Consider the following 22987-nt stretch of genomic DNA (forward strand, 5'->3'; position numbering starts at 1 on the left):
ATTACTATCTGTTCCCATTATAAAGCTAGGAAATCCAATGCTTAGAGAGGTAAAATACTTTGTCCAAGGCCACATAGCTAGTAGGTAGGGACAATGGGTTTGAAATATAGGCTCTCTTATTTCTTAGCCTTTACTCAATTATTAAGTCCACTCTTCACTAGTCTCCCCTGGTACCTAGAACAGTTCCTAGCAGGTGCTCAGGAAATATGTGTTTATGATCTATAGTGGGAGTGGTTTGGCATCTGGTATTAGGACCTCAACCCTAGACACCTGAGCCTTCTGAGTCAGGGCCAAGCTTGGGTTCTGGGGAGCTGAGCAGAGTCTGTACTGCCAGGTTCCTACAGAAACCAGAATAACTGGACTCTGCCTCCCTTCTGTGTTAGCACTTTGTAGCCCTACCCCACTGTCTGACTCCTGATTGCGGCCTACTTAGCTGACTCCCGTCTCTCTTGTCACATTGTGAGCTCTGGAGGATGGGCCCTGGGTCAAGCTCACATCCTTATTCACAAGGCCTGGCCTAACTTGTCCATGTTAAATGTGACCAACAGAACAGCAGGATTGTGGGGGTTAGCCTGTCCTGAGCCACAGATTACCAAGGCAGGGCTCCACTCTCTGCCTCTCTCAGGGCCAGGACACATCCTGGAACTGGTGAGAGCCTAGGCAGAACTAAGGCTGGGTTCTTTCCTAGAGGGTCATTACCAAGGGAGCCAGCCAGTCCTTACAGCCACGGCACTGTCTTTGGATCTCCCCAGATGACCGTCAGATCCCAAGGAAAGGAGGTGCCCCCAAGCTTTCTGAGCCCAGTTTCAGAAAGCATGGTGGTTGTGGGGCTGTGAGGCAAGGAGGGAGGGAAGTGGAAGAATGTGTTCCATTTTGGCCATGTTTATTTTCTGAATATAGCTGGACATCAAGTGTAGTAGTCTGTAAACAATAGAGATTTGGAGAGGGGGTGTAAATCTGGACATTATTCTCCTTTATCACACCCCTCCTCTTCCTGCTCCTATAACAGGCCAGACTGTTCTTTGTTCCACTGGAGGTCTGTATCCTAATGAAACGGATTTGGTTTACTCACGTTCCGAGTGGAAATTCTATAATCCTTATATCTGCTCTCTGTTTTTATCATCCACTGAGTCTGAGTCAGTTTAATTAATTTTAAATGTTGTGTTTTTTATTTCAGAAAAACTGTACAACTCCAGTGGGCGAGATTTAAGAAGGGCTCTTTTCTCCCTGAAGCAGATATTTCAGGTAAAAAAAGAAGAAAAATATACTCTAAGATCCTGCTTTCACATTGCTTGTAGAGTTAGTAGACATATTTGTACCTTTTACTGTTACAGAAAGAAATGTCTCTTTAGATTGCAATGTAAATTAGGTCAAAATATCAATTAATATTTTTACATAGCAAATATTTCAAACATGAAAAGTAAAGACAATTTTATCAAGTCATTCTTCCATATTTAGTTCAGATTTTTAAGAAGAAAAGTCTATAAAGATGTAATTGAAGTTTTATGTCCTGTTCCCCCATACCAACCATCTCATCCCCTGCCCAGGTCCCCTCTTTACTGATTTTCAGATTTGGCGTTTGTTATGCACATGCACGTTTCCATACATGCTACATTCTGCGAGCATCATACTTGAGCTTGCTTACTGAGAGGCATGACTGGCACAGCTGGGAGGGTCCCACAGTGGAAATAAAGCACAGGTTGCTTTGTTCACTCTTCTATTGGTAGACAGTTCAGTTTACTTCCAGTTTTTGCTCTTTATATAAACTGTGCTGCTGTGGACATGTCCCCTTGTGCACCTGTGCAAGTCCCTCATTCAGGCTTGATCTTATCCTCTCCTAAGCCTTACTTCTGTCCCTGCCCCGAGAAAGCCAGAGCTTTGTGAAGAAGGCTCTCACAGGTGTGCAGCAGGTTTGCAGACTATCACCCACGGGACGCTGTGGAGGAGGGATGAAGAGCTGGGGTGCAGGTGGTTGGGGAGGAAGAGGCTGATGTGCCCGGGCAGATCAGCAGAGGGCTTCAAGGAGTAGATGGCATTTGTGTTGAGCTGTGTATGTGTGCGTTCATCATTCTTTCTGTGGATTTTGGACTCTGGGGAATATTCCACTTCTCTTCAGTTCCTGTCTGGTCCACATCCTTAAAAGATTCTCTTTGTCAGCGAGAGTTCTCGCCAGCGTGGCAGTCCCCTTCATGGATGGCTTCCTTTCTGAGAAGGGATTGGCAAAAGGCAGGTAATGATCCATCCCACCTGCGCAATCACGTCCCATTTCTCCTCTGCAGACTTGTTCAGTCATGCCCTCATCCTTCCCCAAGCAGAGTCCCTTCTCACTTGTCCACTTTTCTGGAGGTGAGCCCTCTCTTCTCTTCTTCCAACAGCTACAAGTGTGTACCTGTTGCATCATTGGCCCCTCATGCTGCCCATCTCAGAAATGCCTTGGGGTTGAGGCCTGCCTTGGTTCAGGCTATTTTTTATGAAAGAATTGCAACCAGGGAACATTACAACATGGAAAAAATTCCGTGGGCACTGCCTGCTTTTGGTCAACATCTCAGTCCATTTTTTAGCTTCCCTCCAGAGGGGTTTGGGGAAGTCCTCCTTCTCTTGCTGGTTCCCCATTGCCTTCCAGATCACATTGGAATTGCTCAGTTTCATACTGAAGCCCTTTTGGATCTGGCTTCAGTGGCCTGCATCTCTTACTTGGCTGCATCCCCAATTCCACCCACAGTTGCATTCCAGGAGCAAGCCGTGCCCTTTCTCTTCTGCACCTTTGCCCCTGGTTCTACTGCTTCTGCCCCAGAATGTGTTATCACCACACATCCACTCTCCATGTCTCTCAGTTTCCCTCTTGATATCTTCTCCTAGGGACCCTCTTCCTACCCCTCACCCAGTCAGTGCCCTTTCTAAATACCTCTAAAGTTCTTACATTCACCTCTAGTATAAAGCTTATGGTTCTACAGGGCACTTGTCTGGGTCCAACCATCTGTGAGCTTCCTAGAATTCATTGCTGAGTCCTTGTGGCCTAACATAGTGTCTGGTGCTACTTTACAGAATGGATGAAGAGACTGGATGAATTGAATAGTCTTGTAGCAGACGTCTATGTCTTCAGTCTTTCCTATCTCTAACTTAGTAAATGCTACACTTACTAATTGTCCCAAAGTTCCATTTCCCATGTGTCCATCTGTGTCTCCCTCTTCTTCAGCCAAACAAAACAAAACTTGTTCACCTTCCATTACATCCTCCTAACTCAGCAGGCTGGACCCTTACTGTACCACCAGAGGGCCCTGCTCATGCCACTCACCCTAACTCTGTCCCTAGGCCTGCCTGCTGTTTTTGTTGTTCAGCCTTGACTTCTTTCAAAACCTGTGTTCACCTCATTGAATATCCAGTAACCACATGAATAGGAGCTATTCCAAGTGACTTTAAAATGCTATAATTTGTGCTCCTTGAGTAGGATATACTCTAAGAACAAAAAGAACCACACACATACTCAAATCAACTGTTTATGATAACCATATTGCTGTGGTAGTGTTGGTATTGCAATTCTAAGACTGGTGCATGTGTGTGTTGTTCTAATTTTGTCATTCTTAGAGTTCTTAAAGATTAGGATTCCTGGTGTGTGTGGGAAAGTATATAGAAAGGTATGGGGGTTCAGTTAAAAACTTTATTCCTGAATTTAAGAAGTATCAGAATGAATACATGGTGTCAATTATCTTAAAAGACAAACAAGCAAATGAGCATATTTCCAGCTCTTAGTTTATTTAAAAGGACTAAAAGCCATGATCAACCCACTGACAAGAAGAACCACTAGCACTGTGATTGTGGTCTTAAAATACTGAAAGGAATCAGAGCTCTTTGAAGAAATAGTTATGTCAAGTCTTGTGTAGGAAATTGGCAAAATGAACTTGGAACATTTGATCATACAGGTAACAAAGGAACTATCAAATACTACCAGGATGATTGCCAAAAGAACTCAGAGGCATGTTGAAGGGTCTCCTACTGCCTGGCTAAAAATGGTACGATATTAGCATCAATAAGGATGATAATTACAATGGATTGAAACACATGAATGAAGTTTGCATTGATCACTTCATGATCACCATTCACTTGACCTGTGAATTGGTCACCAGTGGAAAATGCTAGTGAACAAGCTTACTTTGAAAATGAGCACATTTTTAGAATCTCACATTTATTTTATCTTTTCCTTTATTAACTTTAGGATAATCAAACAGTAGTCGAGAGAAAATATTGCTTATAAAAATATTCCAGCTATTGAGTAACAGAATTAGAATATCACAATTTCACAACACTGAAGGAGTTAACAGATCTAGATAATGAGCATCAAGACCTGCTAACAAGATGGAAATGAAATACAACCAGATATTATGTGCCTCCTCATGGAAATTCACAATACCATTGATGATGCAGTCAAACCAACAAAATTAGCATTGAATCTGATCATACCTCTCTATGTGGTAAGAAATTTATAAATGATCTAGGACAGAAGCACAAGTTAAACTACACCATAGTGGTGTAAATTAACAAACCCCAGACAGTAGGTTTTTCTATAGGAAAAACAATCTAGTTTCTTCAACACAGCGAATTTCAAGGAGATGAAAAAAGATGAATTAGAAGACTTTTTAAAGTTTTATCAACTAATTGCCCTATGTGGATCTGTGGGAAAGTTGGGGTTCTATAGTCAGGATCCTCACTGAACTTAAACCACCTGATGATGTAACTGGCCTGTTGCTAGGCTACCGCTTCTGCACCTTTAGATAGTAAGCTACTATTGCGCTATATAGAGAGCTCGGCCCAGTGCTTTGGGTGGAGGCAGATGCTAGTGCTCCACCTAATGCCAGGAGAACAAACCAGGTAATAAACACTTTCACCCCAAAGAACGTTTTGCTGGCAAATTCTTTGGTCACATTGAATCCATAGCGAACATGCCCAGGATGAAACCCATTCACAAGACAATTGGTGAAAATCAGCAGGATTCATTGTTAACGATGGAAAAAAGACAGGCTGCCCTTATGGGACCTTATGGGAAGGGTGCTTCAGTGGGCTGCCTCTGTGAATGGAAAGACAGTAGATTGTCCCCCAATGGGTATGTGGTCTGAGGTGGCTTGCCTCCAACAGGACTGGGCCCCACCCGAACACTAGAGGCAAGTGGAGGCGACACCTGAGGCAGTAGGGGTGGCCCTTGGTATAGTAAGTAGATTCTTTGAGAAACAGAGAGCCCGTGAGGCAGCGGGGATTGTGGGTTGGCTGCTTCTCACAATATTAAAAAAGTCTACAGAAGAGACCCAAGAAATGGCAGCACGATAATGTGAGCTGCAAACTACTGTGGATTCAATGAAGAAGGAAATGGCATTGATGTGAGAGAAGGCAGCACAAGAACACTGGCAGCAAGGTGCCATTGAAGGGGTAAAAAATTCTTTACAGAACAAGGTAGCAGCACTGCCAGGTGCTCTGAAGTAGGAAGAGGCCATCAAGGAAAAAGACGAACTCCTGAGGGAAGCACAGGCACAGGTGGCATGAGACATGGCTGCAAAGCATTGAAGTGCAGGTAAGAGAGCTGCTTAAGACTGAGTTAGCATTTCTACGAGGCAAAGTAGAAAAGGTAAAGGTTGTAGCAGAGGAGGGACTTGGGGGAGGGGAGAGAAATGTGCCATCAGCACCAGAAATGAAGGAGCTGGGGAAGGAAGAAGGGGTGGTGCCGGAGGCACTGACCCCTCCTGTATTGTAAGCATGCCCAGTGGTTGTAAAGAAAATAAAGACCCAGCAGCTGAAAGTTCCCCAAGAAGAGGAGCAATCCTCTCCCCAAATTATGAAGCACTCTATGCTCTGCAACTATACTCAGGCTGAGCTGGTGTATTTGGGCTCCCGGTTTAGGCAGAAGCCCTCGGAGTCAGTATCAGCTTGGCTCCTGTGTCTGTGGGACTTAGGGGTGGATGGAATTGTTCTGTCGAGATCAGAGATGGGAAAGCTGGCTTCTCTGACAGTGCAGCCTGCCTTGAGGCAGCAATTACAAGATCCACATCAGACCACAGGGAGTCACTCCCTCCTTGATTGGCTTATGGCTGCACTTCATGTTGTGTGGCCCAATCCGGGTGATCAACCATCCTCTTCTGTTAGAGGGCAGATGTGTGCTGAGCTCCAACAGGTGTTATGAGAGCTAGGCACAAGAAATGCCATCTATAGTCCAGAGAACTATGGCCCAGATAAAGAAATTTTCATTACTGGGATGACAAATATTGTGCTTCAGATGGCTCCCACATCCCTCTTTGGGTCTCTAGTGGCCATTCTTTCCTATCACTTAGGGCAGCCAATAAGCGAGGTGATAAGTACCATATCAGACTTAGGAGAGGCTGAAGCAATGAGAGCATGGAAAGGAATAAGGTCAGCTACTCACAAGAAGAATTTACAGGGCCTCATGAAGGTTATGAGGACCCAGATGGGGGTTGATTTAATAAGGGCAGGAGCAGATGGAAGGAAATTAGATGGGAAGTCAAATAGGATCTTACTAGAGCTATGGCAACAACTGAAACCAGAGCAGCAGTTTCAGGCATTGAGACCAAAGAGACAGAGGTCAGAGAGAGAGCCACAAGTCCGGCCGGTGTGCTTGCAAGACTTGCTGCTGGAGAGCGAGCCAACCTCACATGAACTGGGAGAGGAAGATGACTGGGGAACATGGTTTGACTGAGGTGAAGGTCAAGGTATCTGCCCTGAGGGGCCAGGGGGGACGTGGAGACCACATGTTGGAATAGCTATCCATTGGTTCCCAGTGAACATAAAACATGTCCGGGCTCTGGTGAACACAGGGGCTGAATGTTCACTGATTCATGGTAATGCTGAGTGATATCCTGGGATGCTCACTGTCATAGATGGTTACAGGGGTAAGGCTATCAGAATAAAGCAAGCCCAAATCCCTTTGGGAATACGGCATCTACCCCTAAAAAAGTACACTACGTATGTATCACCTATTCCTGAGTACATTTTGGGGATTGATATCCTGCAGGGTCTATGGCTGCAGACCACTGCAGGTGAGTTCAGACTGAGAGTACATGTGGTGAAGGCAGTTCTGAGGGGACATGCTAGGCACCCACATAAAGCTTTGCCTGTGCCTGGGCAGGTGACTTGTACCAAACAATACAAACTGCCCAGAGGGCACAAAGAGTTTGGAGAAACTCTCCAGGAGCTGGAAAAGTAGATACTATAAGGCCCACCCACAGTCCTTTGATTTCCACAGTGTGGCCAGTAAAAAAGCCAGAGGGCTCCTGCCATATGACTGTGGATTACAGAGAACTGAATAAAGTCATATCCCCTATGCATGCTTCTGTCCCCTCTATTGCATGCCTGATGGATCCCCTCAGCCAAGAACTAGGGACATACCATTATATGGTAGATCTTGCCACCCCTTCTTTTCAGTTGACATTGAGCAGTAAAGTAAGGAACAGTGTACCTTCACATGAGAAGGATGGCAATGGCCTTTCACCATCCTTCCAAAGGGATACCTCCACAGCCCCACCATCTGTCATGGACTTGTAGCCCAGGACTTGGCTACATGGGAGAAACTGCCAATGGTGTGGCTTTACCATTATATTGATGATATCATGCTCACATCTGATTTTCTGTCAGATCTAGAAGGTGCAGCACCTAGAATGCTGCAACACTTACAGGAGAAAGGAAGGGCTATGAACAGTGCCAAGGTTCAGGGATCTGGTTTGTCTGTCAAATTCTTGGGGGTCATCTGGTCGGGTAAGACCAAAGTTATACCAGAAGCAGTTATAGATAAAGTCCAGGCCTTTCCTACCCCTACAACTGTAGCATTGCTACAGGAGTTTCTGGGTCTTCTAGGCTACTAGACAGAGTTTATCCCACACGTGGCACAAATTCTGAAGCGCTTATACTGGGTGCTAAGAAAGGGCATCAGGTGGGACTGGGATGAGACAGGTGCATCTACCTTTACTACAGCAAAATGGGCAGTCAAGGCTGTGCAGGCCTTCAGTGTGACAGACCCATCAAGGCCCTGTGAGCTGGATGTTCATGTGACTGAAGGTGGTTATGGCTGGGGTCCCTGGCAGCAGCTTGAAGGAACTCACCAACCCATTGGATTCTGGTCACAACTCTGGAAAGGGGCAGAGGTATAATACATTTTGATAGGAAAATAACTGGCTGCCATGTATCATGCCTTGCTGGCTACATAACCCATCACTGGAATGACCCCAATAAAGGAAATAAGCACCTATCCCATCTTGGGGTGGGTATGAGACTGGAACCAAAGGCCAAGGAGTGCTGTGGCACAAACGCCCACACTGGCCAACTGTGGATCCTACCAGCAGCAGCATAGTGCACTCTCTAGTAGCCCCTTGAGTGGGGAACTCCAACACTTATTGGGGCTGGTGACATATACTAGTGAAAAGCAGGAAGAACTTGCTTTTGAACCATTAGTAGCAGAGAGTCCCTATTGGGAAGAAAGAGCCCCTATACCCGAAGATGCATGGTACACAGATGGCTCAGCCATGGGAAGCCCCCAAAATGGAGGGCCATAGCTTTCCATCCTAGGACTGAGACAATATGGATGGGAGATGGTGAGGGGAACAGCAGCCAATGGGCAGAGTTGCAGGCTGTGTGTCTTGTGATCAGCCAGAAGCCCTCCCCTATAGTTGTCTGCACTGACAGCTGGGCTGGCTACCACAGCTTGACTCTATGGCTACCAACTTGGTGCCATGCCAACTGGCTGGTTGTTCACTGACCCTGTTGTGGGGCAAGAATTGTGGCAAGACTTATGGGCCTGTGGTCAGACTAAAATAATTACAGTATACCATGTGACAGGTCATTTGCCACCAGCATCCTCAGAAAATGATGAAGCAGATAAACTGGCCCAGATACGCTGGTTAGAAGGAAAGCCTGCCTGTGATGTAGCCCAATGGTTACATCAGCGTTTGATGCATGTAGGACAAAAGACAATGTGGGCTGTAGCCCGTTGGTGGGGCTTGCCTTTGACCTTTGAAGAAGTTAGTAGAGCCTAGCAGGAGTGTGTCGTCTGCTCCAAAAGGGACTTACACCAAGTTCCACAGCAACATGGAACAGGGGCCTATATCCCTTGTCAAGTGGCAGATAGACTATATTGGGCCTCTACCTGTGTCAGAAGGATAGCGGTATGCTATGACTTGTGTGGACACAGCTACTGGACTTCTGGTTGCTTTTCCTACCCATTGTGCAGACCAGCAGATGACCAAAAGAGGCCTGGAGCATCTCTTTGCTGCCTATGGCTGACCACAGGTAATTGAGAGTGACCAGGGCACCCATTTTACTGGACGTACACTGCAAGAATGGGTGCAACAGCTGGAAATCAAATGGAAGTTTAATGTGCCATACAATCCTACTGCACCAGGCATGATAGGGAGGCACAATGGCTTGTTAAAATCTCAACTAAAGTCAGATAGCAATAATCTTCAGAGATGGTCAGTGTGCTTATGGACAGTGCTATGGTGTTTGAACAAGAGACCACAAACTGGAGCCCTGAGCCCCATAGACATATTAACACATATTGCTGTCTCCCCTATACAGCTGCAAGTACCAACCAAGGAAGAATCACTGAAGCCAAGGTTTGGCCCCCAGAATAACATCTTGCTGCCAGCACCAACTGCACTGAACCCCGGAGACTCCATTGAGTGGACATGGCCTTAGACCTTTCAACACATGGACCATCAATGGCTGGCTCTCTTGGCACCCTGGGGACAAGGCCTGGAATCTGGCCTCCTGTGTATTCCTGGAATAACAGCAGAGTGGCCCCTCAAGGTCACAGTACTATATCCTGAATGACCAGAAGGTAGGAGCATCTTACTGGGGAGTTTTGTTTTATCATTATGGCCAGTGCATGCATCTCCAGTAGCACTATATATAGACCCTTCAGTAACCCCCATGGGGAAAGGAGTAAATGTATGGTATACTAGACCTGGAAGAGGCCCCCTTCCTGCTACAGTCCTATCACAGGACCGCTCTCTTGCATGAATCCTACCTGATGGACAAGATTTGCCTATGTTGTTGTCATTAAAACATGTGTCTTATCACCCCTAAAGTCTTTGTGGATTGGGAACTTCCTCTGGCTTGAGGATTGTTATCATTTTTGTTACCTGTATCAAAATCTTTTTTTATCTTAATTTTTGTTATTATCTCTTGTTGTTAGCCTCTGCTGCTATTGTGGAATCCAGTTACAGTGCTCCAGGTTTCTCACACAGGGACCGTTGCAGAAGATTTAGAGTGTGTAGATTGTAAGGCGAGAATCCTGGAGGGGTGGAGTGTGAGGATGTTGGGGTTCCTATGGCCAGGATCTCACTGAACTTAAACCACCTGATGATGTAACTGGCCTGTTGCTAGGCTACCATTTCCACACCTTTAGGCAAAAGCTATTATTGCACTGTATAGAGAGCTCGGTCCAGTGCTCTGGGTGATGGCAGAGATGCTAGTGCTCGACCTACCCCCGGGAGAACAAGCCAAGTAATAAACCCTTTCACCCCAAAGAACGTTTTGCTGTCAATTTCTTTGGTCGGGTTGAATCCATGGCGAACTTGCCCGGGGCTGAAACCATTTGGCAAGACAGGATCTCATGTCAATCCTAGAGCAAAGTTTAAGAAACAGTATTTCTGAGCCAGTTGGGATTTTGGTCAGTGAAGGGACTTTTGATAATATTAGGAAAGTATTAATTTTTTACTATAAGTACATAATTTTTGAAAGTTCTTATATTTTGGAGATACATATTGGGATATATATGAATTAAATGATGTGATATCTGGGATTTATTTCAAATTAATATGGTAGCAAATGGTGGGATAAGAGATGAAACAAGATTGAATGAGTTGATTGGCACCTGAGGTTCATTATTCTGTCTGTTTTTGTATATGTTTAAAGTTTTCCATGGTGAAAAATTTTAAAAAGGAAAATATATTTAGGATCTTGTTGCACATTCCCTCACCAAGCTTGTTCTATAGCATTGGCTTTCTGAATTCTCAGAGATGCTGTGACTGCCATTTATTCATCAAACACATTTTTGAGCAGCCTTTGTTGACATTATGCAGGCGAGAAGAAGGTGCTTGCTTCCAGAAGTTGATAATCTGTTTGGAAGACCACACACAGGTGCACAGAACAGAACAGTTATAAACTACAGGGCAGGGAGGGATTGGGTATTAAATGAATTGCACAGGCTGCAAGCTGTCTGTGGCTTAGGTCACTTTGTCCTACACTCATAGTCTGCTTCTCTGTCATCTCTTTTGTGTTTTCTAGATGTGGTAGTTCTTTTTGGAATTAGGGTATAAGGGTGTAAAAAAGAGGGCCGTTGGTTGTTTGGAATGAGTTGAATATTCCTTAACCAGTAGGTATTAAAAAAATGGTCGCAGGATACAATACAGCTATTGTAGAAAGTTCTTAAGGGCAAGGATAATGCCTTATCAGTTGGTGTTCAATTTGATTTTAAGCTAGCTGGGAAACAATGTTTTAAAAATCATTTATTAATGTGTATTTATGTTAGGATATATGTTCAAAATCTAGTAGCTGGCCAATTTGGAAGATATACTTCACACTTATTATCTATAAATTTCCACTTCCCAAGTCCCTTATCTACATATATGTGCATAAATTTTTATTATGGTTCTGAACTAATTTTAAAAACAGTCTTCCCTGTTCAGAGTTTTTTCCAAGTACCTTTACCAGATGGTCAACTCTCTGCTGTATTAATATTAGTGATCAGCTTGAGTGGTTTCTTGAGAGCTTGTTCTCACTTTTTCATTATGAAGTCATGTGTGAATCCAGTTTAGTTAAAGTAATAAACGTTTGTTACATGCTTGGAAAAACTTTCTGACTAGACATGAGCTCATCTAAATGTTCACTTTTCACATATGCTGGTGGAAAAGGATATGGATGGAGGGAGAATTATTTTTTATTTCCTTCATCCATGAGTGTAAAATAATTTTCCCAAAACACATGATATTGTCCCATTTTCTCTTGCTTCCAAAGCCATGATTATCTTGAAGTCTGAGTTAACACATCTGTCTTTCATTACCTTCAGGGCACAAGCATTGCTCCTGCTCGCCCAGTGCCCTCTGAACGTTGGGAGTACTTTCTTGCTTCAAAGGGCCTTTGCCTGGCCTGCCCACATTTAGCTCAAGTCCTCTACCTGTATAATTGGAAAATGCCATAAAATCAAAATGTGGGGCTGATTTCACATAGGGACGGACGAATTGTTTTTTCATTTCTGGAGATAAACCATGGTTGCTGACCTTTCTTATTATAATAATCTTTCATTATTTCATGAAACCTTCTACTATTTACATCACTGAAGTTTTTAATTTTTACTCTGTGCTTTAACTGAGTATGAATGTTCCAGCCTTATCCTAGCTTCCTTTGAGACAAGGCACTGCCCAGCTGAGGAAATCTCCTGGTAGTATTGGAAAAATCCCTGTCTTAAAGATTCATAGGAATTGGTTCTAGATGGAAATGACTGGGCTTGGGGGCTGACTGGACACAGTTAGGTGATCCTGGCAAAAATTTTGCCATTCAACTTTTAATCACTAAAGAGAAGGTAGGATTAGCTCAGTGGTCTTTGACCTGGCTGCTCTTTAGGATTTCCTGGGGAATTTAATAGCAGAACCTGGGCCCCCCACCCAGAAATTCTGAGTAAATCCATCTGGGTATGGTCCTGATACCTATTCCTTTTCAAAACTTTCCAGGTGATCCTACTGTGAAGGAGTCTGGGGTGAGAACTATCTGAGCAACTCTGAAACACCTGGAGGGCTTGTTAAGCACCAATTTCTGGGCCTCCACATTAGAGTTTCCTATCCAGTTAAGTCAAGAGTGCAGCTGGGTAGTTTATATTTCTAACAAGTTCCCAGGCAATGCATTGCCTGTGGGTCTGGAGACCTGTCTTTGAGAACCACTGGATTAGATGACCCCTGAGATTCCTTTCATGGTCTGCCTCTGTGACCAGGTCTGCAAAAAGTGGCTCTTTTGAGGGGGTGCTGTGGCTGCCCCAGATAAAGGACTAGTTCTGTGCTCTGCCTCCTTGCTTGTCCTGTGTCTTGCCAATGGGTTTCAGCCCGGGGCAAATTTGCTATGGGTTCAATCTGACCAAAGAATTTGACAGCAAAACGTTCTTTAGGGTGAAAGGGTTTATTACCTGACTTGTTCTCCCAGGGATAGGTTGAGCACTAACATCTCTGCAATCACCCAGAGCACTGGGCCGAGCTCTCTATATAGCGCAATAATGGCTTTTGCCTAAAGGTGTGGAAGCAGTAGCCTAGCAACAGGCCAGTTACATCATCAGGTGGTTTAAGTTCAGTGAGGATCCTGGCCATAGGAGCCCCAACTTCCCCACACTCCACCCCTCCAGGATTCTCTTACAATCTACACACTCAGTCTTCCACAATGGTCCCTGTGTGGGAAACCTGGAGCACTGTAACCAGATTCCACAATAGTAACAGAGGATAACAACAAGAGATAACAACAAAAACTAAAATACAAAAAGATTTTGATACAGGTAACAAAAATGATAATAATCCTCAAGCCAGAGGAGGTTCCTAATAACAAAAATTTAATAATCCTCAAGCCAGAGGAAGTTCCCAATCCACAAAGACTTTAGGGGTGATAAGACACATATTTTAAAGACAACAACATAGGCAAATCTTGTCCATTAGATAGGATGCATGCAAGAGAATGGTCCTGTGATAGGACTGTAGCAGGAAGGATTAGGACTGTAGACTTCCAGGTCTAATATACCATACTTTTACTCCTTTCCTCATGGGGGTTACTGAAGGGTCTATATATAGTGCTACAGGAGGTGCATGCAATGGCCATAATGATAAAACAAAACTCCCCAGTAAGATGCTCCTACCTTCTGGCCATTCAGGATATACTACTGTGACCTTGAGGGGCCACTCTGCTGTTATTCCAGGAATACACAGGAGGTCAGCTTCCAGGCCTTGTCCCCAGGGTGCCAGGAGAGCCAGCCATTGTTGGTCCATGTGTTGAAAGGTCCAAGGCCACGTCCACTCAACGGAGTCTCCACGGTTCAGTTAAGTTAGTGCTGGCAGCAAGATATTATTTTGGTGGTGAACCTTGGCTTCAGTGATTCTTCCTTGGTTGGTACTTTCAGCTGTATAGGGGAGGCAGCCCTATGTGTTAACATGTGTATTCGAGCTCAGGGCTCCCTTTTGTAGTCTCTCTTTCAAATGCTGTAGCACAGTCCATATGCGGACTGACCATCCATGCAGACTATTGCTATGTGACATTAGTCCAGATTTTAACAAGCCGTTGTGCCTCTCCATCATGCCTGCTGTGGTAGGATTGTATGGCACATGAAACTTTCATTTGATTCTCAGCTGTTGCACCCATTCTTGCAGTGTATGTCCAGTAAAATGGGTGTGCTAGTCACTCTCAATTACCTGTGGTCAGCCATAGGCAGCAAAGAGACGCTCCAGGCCTCTTTTGGTCATCTGCTGGTCTGCACAACAGGTAGGAGAAGCAACCAGAAGTCCAATAGCTGTGTCCACACAAGTCATAGCATACCGATACCCTTCTGACACAGGTAGAGACCCAATATAGTCTATCTGCCACATGATGAGGGGTATAGGCCCCTTAGCTATTGCCCCATGTTGCTGTGGAACTTGGTGTAAGTCCCTTTTGGAGCACACAACACACTCCTGCCAGGCTCTACTAACTTCTTCAAAGGTCAAAGGCAAGTCCCACTGATGGGCAACAGCCACATTATCTTTTGCCCCGCATGCAACAAACCATTGGGCTACATCAGAGGCAGGCTTTCCTTCTAATCAGTGTATCTGGGCCAATTTATCTGCTTCATCATTTCCTGAGGATGCTGGTGGCAAATGACCTGTCACATTGTATACTGTAATTATTTTAGTCTGACCACAGGCCCATAAGTCTTGCCAAAATTCTTGCCCCCAATGGGGTCGGTGACCAACCAGCCAGTTGGCATGGTACCAGGTTGGTTGAGACAGGGTCAAGCCGCCATAGATTGCCCAGCTGTCAGTGCAGACAACTATAGGGGAGGGCTCCTGGCTGATCACAAGACACACAGCCTGCAACTCTGCCCATTGGCTGCTGTTCCCCTCACCATCTCCCATCCATATTGTCTCTGTCCTAGTACGGAAAGCTAATGCCCTCCATTTTGGGGGCTTCCCATGGCTGAGCCATCTGTGTACCATGCATCTTCGGGTATAGGGGCTCTTTCTTCCCAATAGGGACTCTCTGCTACTAATGGTTCAAAAGCAGGTTCTTCCTGCTTTTCACTAATATATGTCACCGTCCCCAATATGTGTTGGAGTTCCCCACTCAAGGGGCTACTAGAGAGTGCACTATGCTGCTGTTGGTAAGCACCAAACTTGGCTAGTGTGGGAGTTTGTGCCACAACAGTCCTTAGCTTTTGGTTCCAGTCTTGTACCGACCCCAAGATGGGATAGGTGCTTATTTCTTTTATTGGGGCCATTCCAGGAATGGGTTCTGTAGCCAGCAAGGTGTGATACATGGCAGCCAGTTGGTTTTTGATCAACGTGTATCGTACCTCTGCCCCTTTCCAGAGATGTGACCAGAATCCAATGGGTTGGTGAGTTCCTTCAAGCTGCTGCCAGGGACCCCAGCCATAACCACCTTCAGTCACATGAACATCCAGCTCACAGGGCCTTGATGGGTCTGTCACACTGAAGGCCTGCACAGCCTTGACTGCCCATTTTGCTGTAGTAAAGGCAGATGCACCTGTCTCATCCCAGTCCCACCTGATGCCCTTTCTTAGCACCCAGTATAAGGGCTTCAGAATTTGTGCCAAGTGTGGGATAAACTCTGTCTAGTAGCCTAGAAGACCCAGAAACTCCTGTAGCAATGCTACAGTTGTAGGGGTAGGAAAGGCCTGGACTTTATCTATAACGGCTTCTGGTATAACTTTGGTCTTACCCGACCAGATGACCCCCAGGAATTTGACAGACAAACAAGGTCCCTGAACCTTGGCACTGTTCATAGCCCTTCCTTTCTCCTGTAAGTGTTGCAGCAGTCTAGGTGCTGCGCCTTCTAGATCTGACAGAAAATCAGATGTGAGCATGATATCATCAATATAATGGTAAAGCCACACCATTGGCAGTTTCTCCCATGTAGCCAAGTCCTGGGCTACAAGTCTATGATAGATGGTGGGGCTGTGGAGGTATCCCTGAGGGAGCATGGTGAAAGTCCATTGTCATCCTTCCCATGTGAAGGCAAACTGTTCCTTACTTTCCTGCTCAATGTCAGTGGAAAAGAAGGCATTAGCAAAATCTCCCATGTAAAGGTATGTTCCTAGTTCATGGCTGAGGGTATACATTAGGTCTGCAATAGAAGGGACAGCAGCATGCATAGGAGGTATGACTTTATTCCATTCTATGTAATACACAGTTGTATGGCAGGAGCTGTCTGGATTTTTTACTGGCCACACTGGGGACTTGAAAGGACTATGGGTGGGTTTTATAATACCACCTTTTCCGGCTTCTGGAGAGTTTCTCCAATCTCTTTATGCCCTCTGGATAGTTTGTATTGTTTAGTATTAGTCGCTCACCAAGGCACAGGCAAAGCTATGTGGGGGTGCCTAGCATGTCCCCTCAGAACTGCCTTCATCACATGTACTCTCAGTCTGAACTCACCTACAGTGGTCTGCAACCATAGACCCTGCAGAATATCAATTCCCAAAATATACTCAGGGATGGGTGATATATACACAATATACTTTTTTACACTACATGCCCTATTCCCAGAGGGATTTGGGCTTGCTTTACTCTGATAGCCTTACCCCCGTATCCATCTATGACAGTGACCATCCCTGGGAACCACTTAGGGTTACCATGAATCTGTGAACATTCAGCCCCATACCTACCAGAGCCAGGACACATTGTATGTTCACTGTGGACCAATGGATAGCTATTTCAACATGTGGCCTCCTGTCTACCCCTGGTCCCTCAGGGCAGATACCTTGACCTTCACCTCAGTCAAACCCTGTTCCCCAATCACCTTCCTGTGTGGGCTCGAGTGAGGTTGGCTCCCTCTCCAGCAGCAAGTATTGCAAACACACAGGCCAGACTTGTGGCTCTCTCTCTGACCTCTGTCTCTTTGGTCTTAATGGCTGGAACTGCTGCTCTGGTTTCAGCTGTTGCCATAGCTCTAGTAAGAACTTATTTGACTTCCCATCTAATTTTCTTCCATCTGCTCCTGCCCTTATTAAATCAACCCCCATCTGTGTCCTTGTAACCTTCATGGGGCCCTGTAAATTCTTCTTGTGAGTAGCCGACCTTATTCCTTTCCATGCTCTCATTGCTTCAGCCTCTCCTAAGTCTGCTACTGTACGTGTCACCTTGCTTATGGGCTGCCCTAAGTGATAGGAAAGAATGGCCACTAGAGACCCAAAGAGGAATGTGGGAACTGTTTGAAGCACAATATTTCTCATCCCAGTAGTGAAAATTTCTTTATCTTGGCCATCGTTCCCTGGATTTTAGATGGCATTTCTTATGTCTAGCTCTTGTAACACCTGTTGAAGTTCAGCATATGTCTGCCATCTAACAGGAGAGGGTGGTAGATCACCCTGATTGGGCCACACAGCACAAAGTGCAGCCATAAGCCAATCGAGGAGAGAATAACTCTCTTGGGTCTGATGTGGATCTTGTAATCACTGCCTCAAGGCAGGCTGCACTATCAGGGAAGCCAGCTTTCTGATCTCTGATCCCAACAGAACAATTCCATCCACCCCTAAGTCCCACAGACACAGGAGCCAAGCCGATATTGACTCCAAGGGCTTCTACCTAAACTGGGAGCCCAAATCCACCAATTCAGCCTGAGTATAGGGGTGGACCATAGATTGCTCCATAACTTGGGGAGGGGACTGATCCTCTTCTTGGGGAACTTTCAGCTGCTGGGTCTTTATTTTCTTTACAACCACTGGGCATGCTTACAATACAGGAGGGGTCAGTGCCTCTGGCACCACTCCTTCATCCTTCCCCAGCTCCTTCATTTCTGGGGCTGATGGCACCTTTCTCTCCCCTCCCTCAAGTGCCTCCTCTGCTGCAACCTTTACCTTTTCTACTTTGCCTCATAGCAATGCTAGCTCAGTCTTCAGCAGCTCTCTTACCTTCACTTCCATGCTTCACAGCTGATGTTCTCGTGCCACCTCTGCCTGTGCAGAACTCAGGAGTTTGTCTTTTTCCTTGATAGCCCCTTCCTCCTTCATAGCACCTGGCAGCACTGCCATGTCGTTCTGTAAGGAATTTTTTACCTCTTCAATGGCACCTTGCTGCTGGCATTCTCATACTGCCTTCTCTCACATCAATGCCATTTCCTTCTTCAGTGAATCTACAGTAGTTTGCAGCTCACGTTCTCATGGTGCCATTTCTTGCATCTCTTCTGTAGACCTTTTCAGTACCATGAGAAGCAGCCCATCCACAGTCCCTGTTGCCTCACTGGAACTGTTTCCCAAAGGATCTACTTACTATACCAAGGGCCACCCCTACTGCCTCAGGTATCACCTCCACTTGCCTCCAGTCCTGGGGTGGGGCCCAGTCCTCTAGGAGGCAAGCCACCCCAGACCACATACCCATTGGGGGACGATCCACTGTCTCCCCATTTATAGGGACAGCCTGCTGAAGCACCCCTCCCATAAGGGCAGCCTGTCTTTTTCCTTGGTCAACAATGAACCCTGCCGTCTTTCGCCAATTGTCTTGCCAATGTGTTTCAGCCCCTGGCAAGTTTTCTGTGGATTTAATGTGACCAAAGAACTTGACAGCAAAACGTTCTTTGGGGTGATATGTTTATTACGCGGCTTGTTCTCCTGGCATTAGGTCAAGCACTAGCATCTCTGCCTCCCTGGAGAGCACTGGGCTGAGCTCTCTATATAGTGCAATAATAGCTTATTGCTTAAAGGTGTGGAAGTGGTAGCCTAGCAACAGGCCAGTTACATCATCAGGTGGTTTAACTTCAGTGAGAATCCTGGACATAGGAACCCCAACTTCCCCACATCCTGCAAGCAACACAACTGGGGACGTGGAGGAACTTTCTTAGATCCCACTTGCAATTCCCTTGTAACCACCATCCTTAAGGACTGTGTTTTGAAACACATGAGGTGCTTTGAAGCCTTCTCGTAAAGGTCTGTACTGCAATCGAATGTTGTTAAAACCCAGTAAGCTTATGTGACCAATCCCTTGGGACTTATGTGTGCAGATCCTGGTGATTTTTGAAGAATGAAGAAGAGAACATTATAAATATTTCTGATGGTCAGGGGATTCATTTGCTTTGTCTTTATTAGATTGCCCAGAAGACAATAATTGGTCTTTGGCAACAATAATACGAAGACTGGTTGTAAAATTTCTCTGGCAATAGTTAAGATGCTTCATTTGAATAGAGCAGAACAATCTTTAGAGGTCTGTCTGGCTTCAAAGGCTTGTACATATTTTAACAGCACAGCCTGGGAAGAGGAGGGACTTGGACAGTATTTGAAGTCTTATTTTTTTCCCCTTTTTTCTTCCAGGATGACAAGGATTTGGTGCATGAATTTGTGGTGGCTGAAGGTCTGACATGTTTGATCAAGGTGGGAGCTGAGGCAGATCAGAACTATCAGAACTACATTCTGAGGGGTAAGTTATGACATAGGGCAGCTACCCTGCTGCAAGGGAGGTCGGGATCACCTCTAAGAACTTCAATTCTGAGAGCTTTATAAAAGACTTGGATTATAGAGTAAGGTGATAAAAGACACCTGTAGCAAAAGATGACTCCATCAGGTTTTATCATTTCCTAGCAACTAATTAGTGACTGGGCTAACTTTACTGACTTTTTTTTCTTGGTCTCTTCCCAGTTATTGGAAAAAAGAACACACTGCACACTAGGTTCTCAATAATTTCTTTTATTTGATCATGAAAGAGACACACTAATCAAATAAAATTTGGGTAAAACTTGTATCTCAGCAGAAAGCACCCCCAAACCAAAGAGGCCACTGTATTTCCTAGGAAAAATTTTTTCTCAAACTTGAGTTATCACTGGGAGCCCTTGTCATGGTGCACATTCCTCATAAGTGCTCCTGTTTCTGACTTGGTAGGTCTGGGCCCAGGATTTGCACCATAAAGAACGATTCTGAAGGCTACCCTCTATAATTCCATTTTTTATAAATCACTCCATGTGTAGAGCTTAGAGGACTGATTATTGCTCCACTTCATAAAGTTAATACTCTTTTCATAGAGTATTTTTGAGCACCTTCATATAAATAATTTTATTGGATCCCATAAAAAGGCTGAATAAGAAGGGCAGGAATTATTAGGTTGTACCATATGAAATTACTGCTATTAACAGTTTTGACCAACAAAAAAAATAATTTAATATAATTCTATATTACCCTCATTTTGCAGTTGAAAATTTTGAGACTCAGAGAAGTGGAGCATTTGCCTGATAAAGTCACCTTCCCTAGTGAGAGATCCTGCAGGGGCTGAGCCCAGGCACTGGGGCTGATCAGGGTTCTGTTCCTCTTTCTTCTTGTGTCCCTATAACCCCAGAACTCTTGTGTTTCGTGTTTATATAAGGAAAAAAATTACCTCCTTTTCTTTTCCCTTGAATGAGGAAATAATACATGAAATGTGTGATATAATATCAAATGGCCATGGTCAGAGTCTAATGAGTTCTGTGTTTTGCCTTGAAAAGCGGCCTTATGTTCTATGTTGTTACCCAGCACATGAAACTCTGAGTCCTTCCCTCTTTCCTCCTCCTGGAGAGTCACCACAACACAAGGCAAAAGAGAAAACTTTGGGCTCATTACAAAAAAAAACCTTTTTAAGACATATTTTCAGTGCTAATTGTTTCCATTCTTTTTGATAAATGCCAAATGTGTGTGCAAGAGTTCCTCAGCCTGTTGGTGAGGCTGGGAGTTACCACCTTTTGCCCACCTTCCATCTTTTCCTGAGCCTGTGGTAGATCCTCATTACAAGTTCTCAGGAAAGATGCTTTATGGATGAATTTTATGGTTTCTGCCCTCAATATAATTAAACATTTTTATGGAAACCCGTGGTATGTGCAGACAAATTCACCATAAACTTTATCCCACTGTGTTGCCTCCAAATGGAACTGTCTTTCTGTGTGTGAAGAGATGGGTGCAAGTCTTAATTCTCATCCTCGTGTTCCGACTCACACTGGTTGAATACCTAGAATGGGAAGGCACAGAAATGAGGGTGAGGACACTTCCTTTGGCTAATTTTTCCAGGTCACTTATAATATGGATATTCATAAGTTGTGTAACCTAAATTTACCTAATTCTGAATAGTGAGTCCAAACTGACAGTATTTTTTTGTTCTGTTTAAAGTGTACATCACTTTAACTTTACCAAAAAAACGTGTTCTCCAGCGGGTACTCTCTCTCACACACACCTCTATAAAGCTAATATAACCATCTACGTGTTTATCTTTAGTCTTCTGACCCTTACGTAGGAGTGTATATATGCATTTTTTTATATTGTAATCACAAGTGTTAGCATCTATAGTTATTTACATCCAAAGCTGGGCAGAGGGGGATGGCTCTGCCAGCTGGGGTCAGCCCCTCTTATCAGGAAGGCAACATTTTTGTCCGAAGCCCCTTGCAGACCTCTCCCATCGGCTCGAGCTGGATCACATGAACACCGGTAGCTTGCAAGGGACGCTGGCTACCCGGGCTCTAAGAGAAGGCAGCAAGACAGAAGGATGTAACTAAGTGCCTGACACCTAGTGGCAGCTAGAAAGAAAACACTCAGCCTAGCTGAGAAAGCCCTTTCTTGAGCAGCCATATGGTAGCCTGCTTGGAGGTAGTGAGGGCCTCTCCCCTGCTGAGTGAATCACTGTAAAGGGGCAGAGTAAGGTGAATTGTGTGAATTGTATTTCCTGGCAGTGAAAGATATATTGACACTGATTACTGCAGCTAGGCTTTCTACCTTAGTGAATGCTTTTTAGTAAGCTTGCAGTGGCTTATTAATTTGCAGTGTTCTGATCTGCACCAGAAAGGTGCCAAAGTTAATTACCAGATTTGAAGAATCAGAATGCCCAAGCATGACCAGGGGGGAGCCCTGTCAACCACCTACTGCTTCTCTGTCCATGCAGGAAATGCTACCAAGGTAAGACCCATGCTGTAGACAGCTCTTCCTAACATTGATGAGGCTCTGTATTTCCATTGCTACCACCAGGGCCTTGCCTTCAGATTGTCATTTTCCAATAGCATCTGTTTATTGGAGGCTTACCATGTGTTACCTGGAAAATGAGCAAGTGCTCATTACCATTCAGGTTACTACAAGATGTCCTGCTTCCTATGGAATGGAGGTGTCTTTGCATGCCTGCCCCACTTCAGCTAAGTCTCAGAAGATGGGGTAACCAGGACACTGTGTGCAGGCATCAGCACATTTTGATGTGTCTAACTGGATGGAGCCCATGCCAGGAAAGTGCCTTCTGAGGGATATAAATGTTAGATTTCTTGGGGTATGACTTCTGTGTTTTTATGCAAGGAAATTATCATTTTTCCTAGCCCACATGTTGAGCTGCCCATTTCTGACTTTGAAGAACTTCTCTTGTAGGATTTTTTAGGTTGTGATCAGCTGCCGGCAGCCACCAGACATTTGCAATCAAGGACAGCCTTTGAATTGCCTCTTTGTTTGTCCAAGCTCATTTTAACCATATTGCCTTGAGTGAGGCATGGTGAGGCCAGATGTAGATCAAGAGAGAGAAACTGGAAAGAGTTTTAGTTTCGTAGCTCAGAGTTCCTTGGGGAGGACACAGCATGCCCCAGCTCTGCCCTGGGGGACACAGGGTTGGTCATGAGGCAGAGGGAGAGCACAAGCACCTTTGTTGTGGTTTCCACACAAAGGATCTGGCAGGGTGGGGTAAATGGGCCTAGGATTGGTCAGTTCAAATAAGGTCAGTGGGCCCTGGAGCATAGGGGCTGTCCCTGGCGGGAGCAAGTTAGGGCCCAAGTATCC

At 45.0% G+C, this 22987-nt stretch overlaps 1 protein-coding gene across 8 annotated transcripts in view; it reads left to right on the top strand.

The window, feature by feature from the left end:
• Window positions 1-22987, top strand: part of FHOD3 (formin homology 2 domain containing 3) — a 525593-nt gene that overhangs the window by 240257 nt on the left and 262349 nt on the right. For all 8 annotated transcript variants that reach the window (XM_036884979.2, XM_036884980.2, XM_036884981.2 and 5 more), the window contains exons 4-5: window positions 1178-1245; window positions 19538-19643. In XM_036884979.2, the coding sequence (XP_036740874.2) occupies window positions 1178-1245; window positions 19538-19643 (174 nt within the window). The remainder of the gene's footprint in view (window positions 1-1177; window positions 1246-19537; window positions 19644-22987) is intronic.

The sequence above is a fragment of the Manis pentadactyla genome, chromosome 6, assembly GCF_030020395.1.
Source record: "Manis pentadactyla isolate mManPen7 chromosome 6, mManPen7.hap1, whole genome shotgun sequence".
NCBI classification, from domain to species: Eukaryota; Metazoa; Chordata; class Mammalia; order Pholidota; family Manidae; genus Manis; species Manis pentadactyla.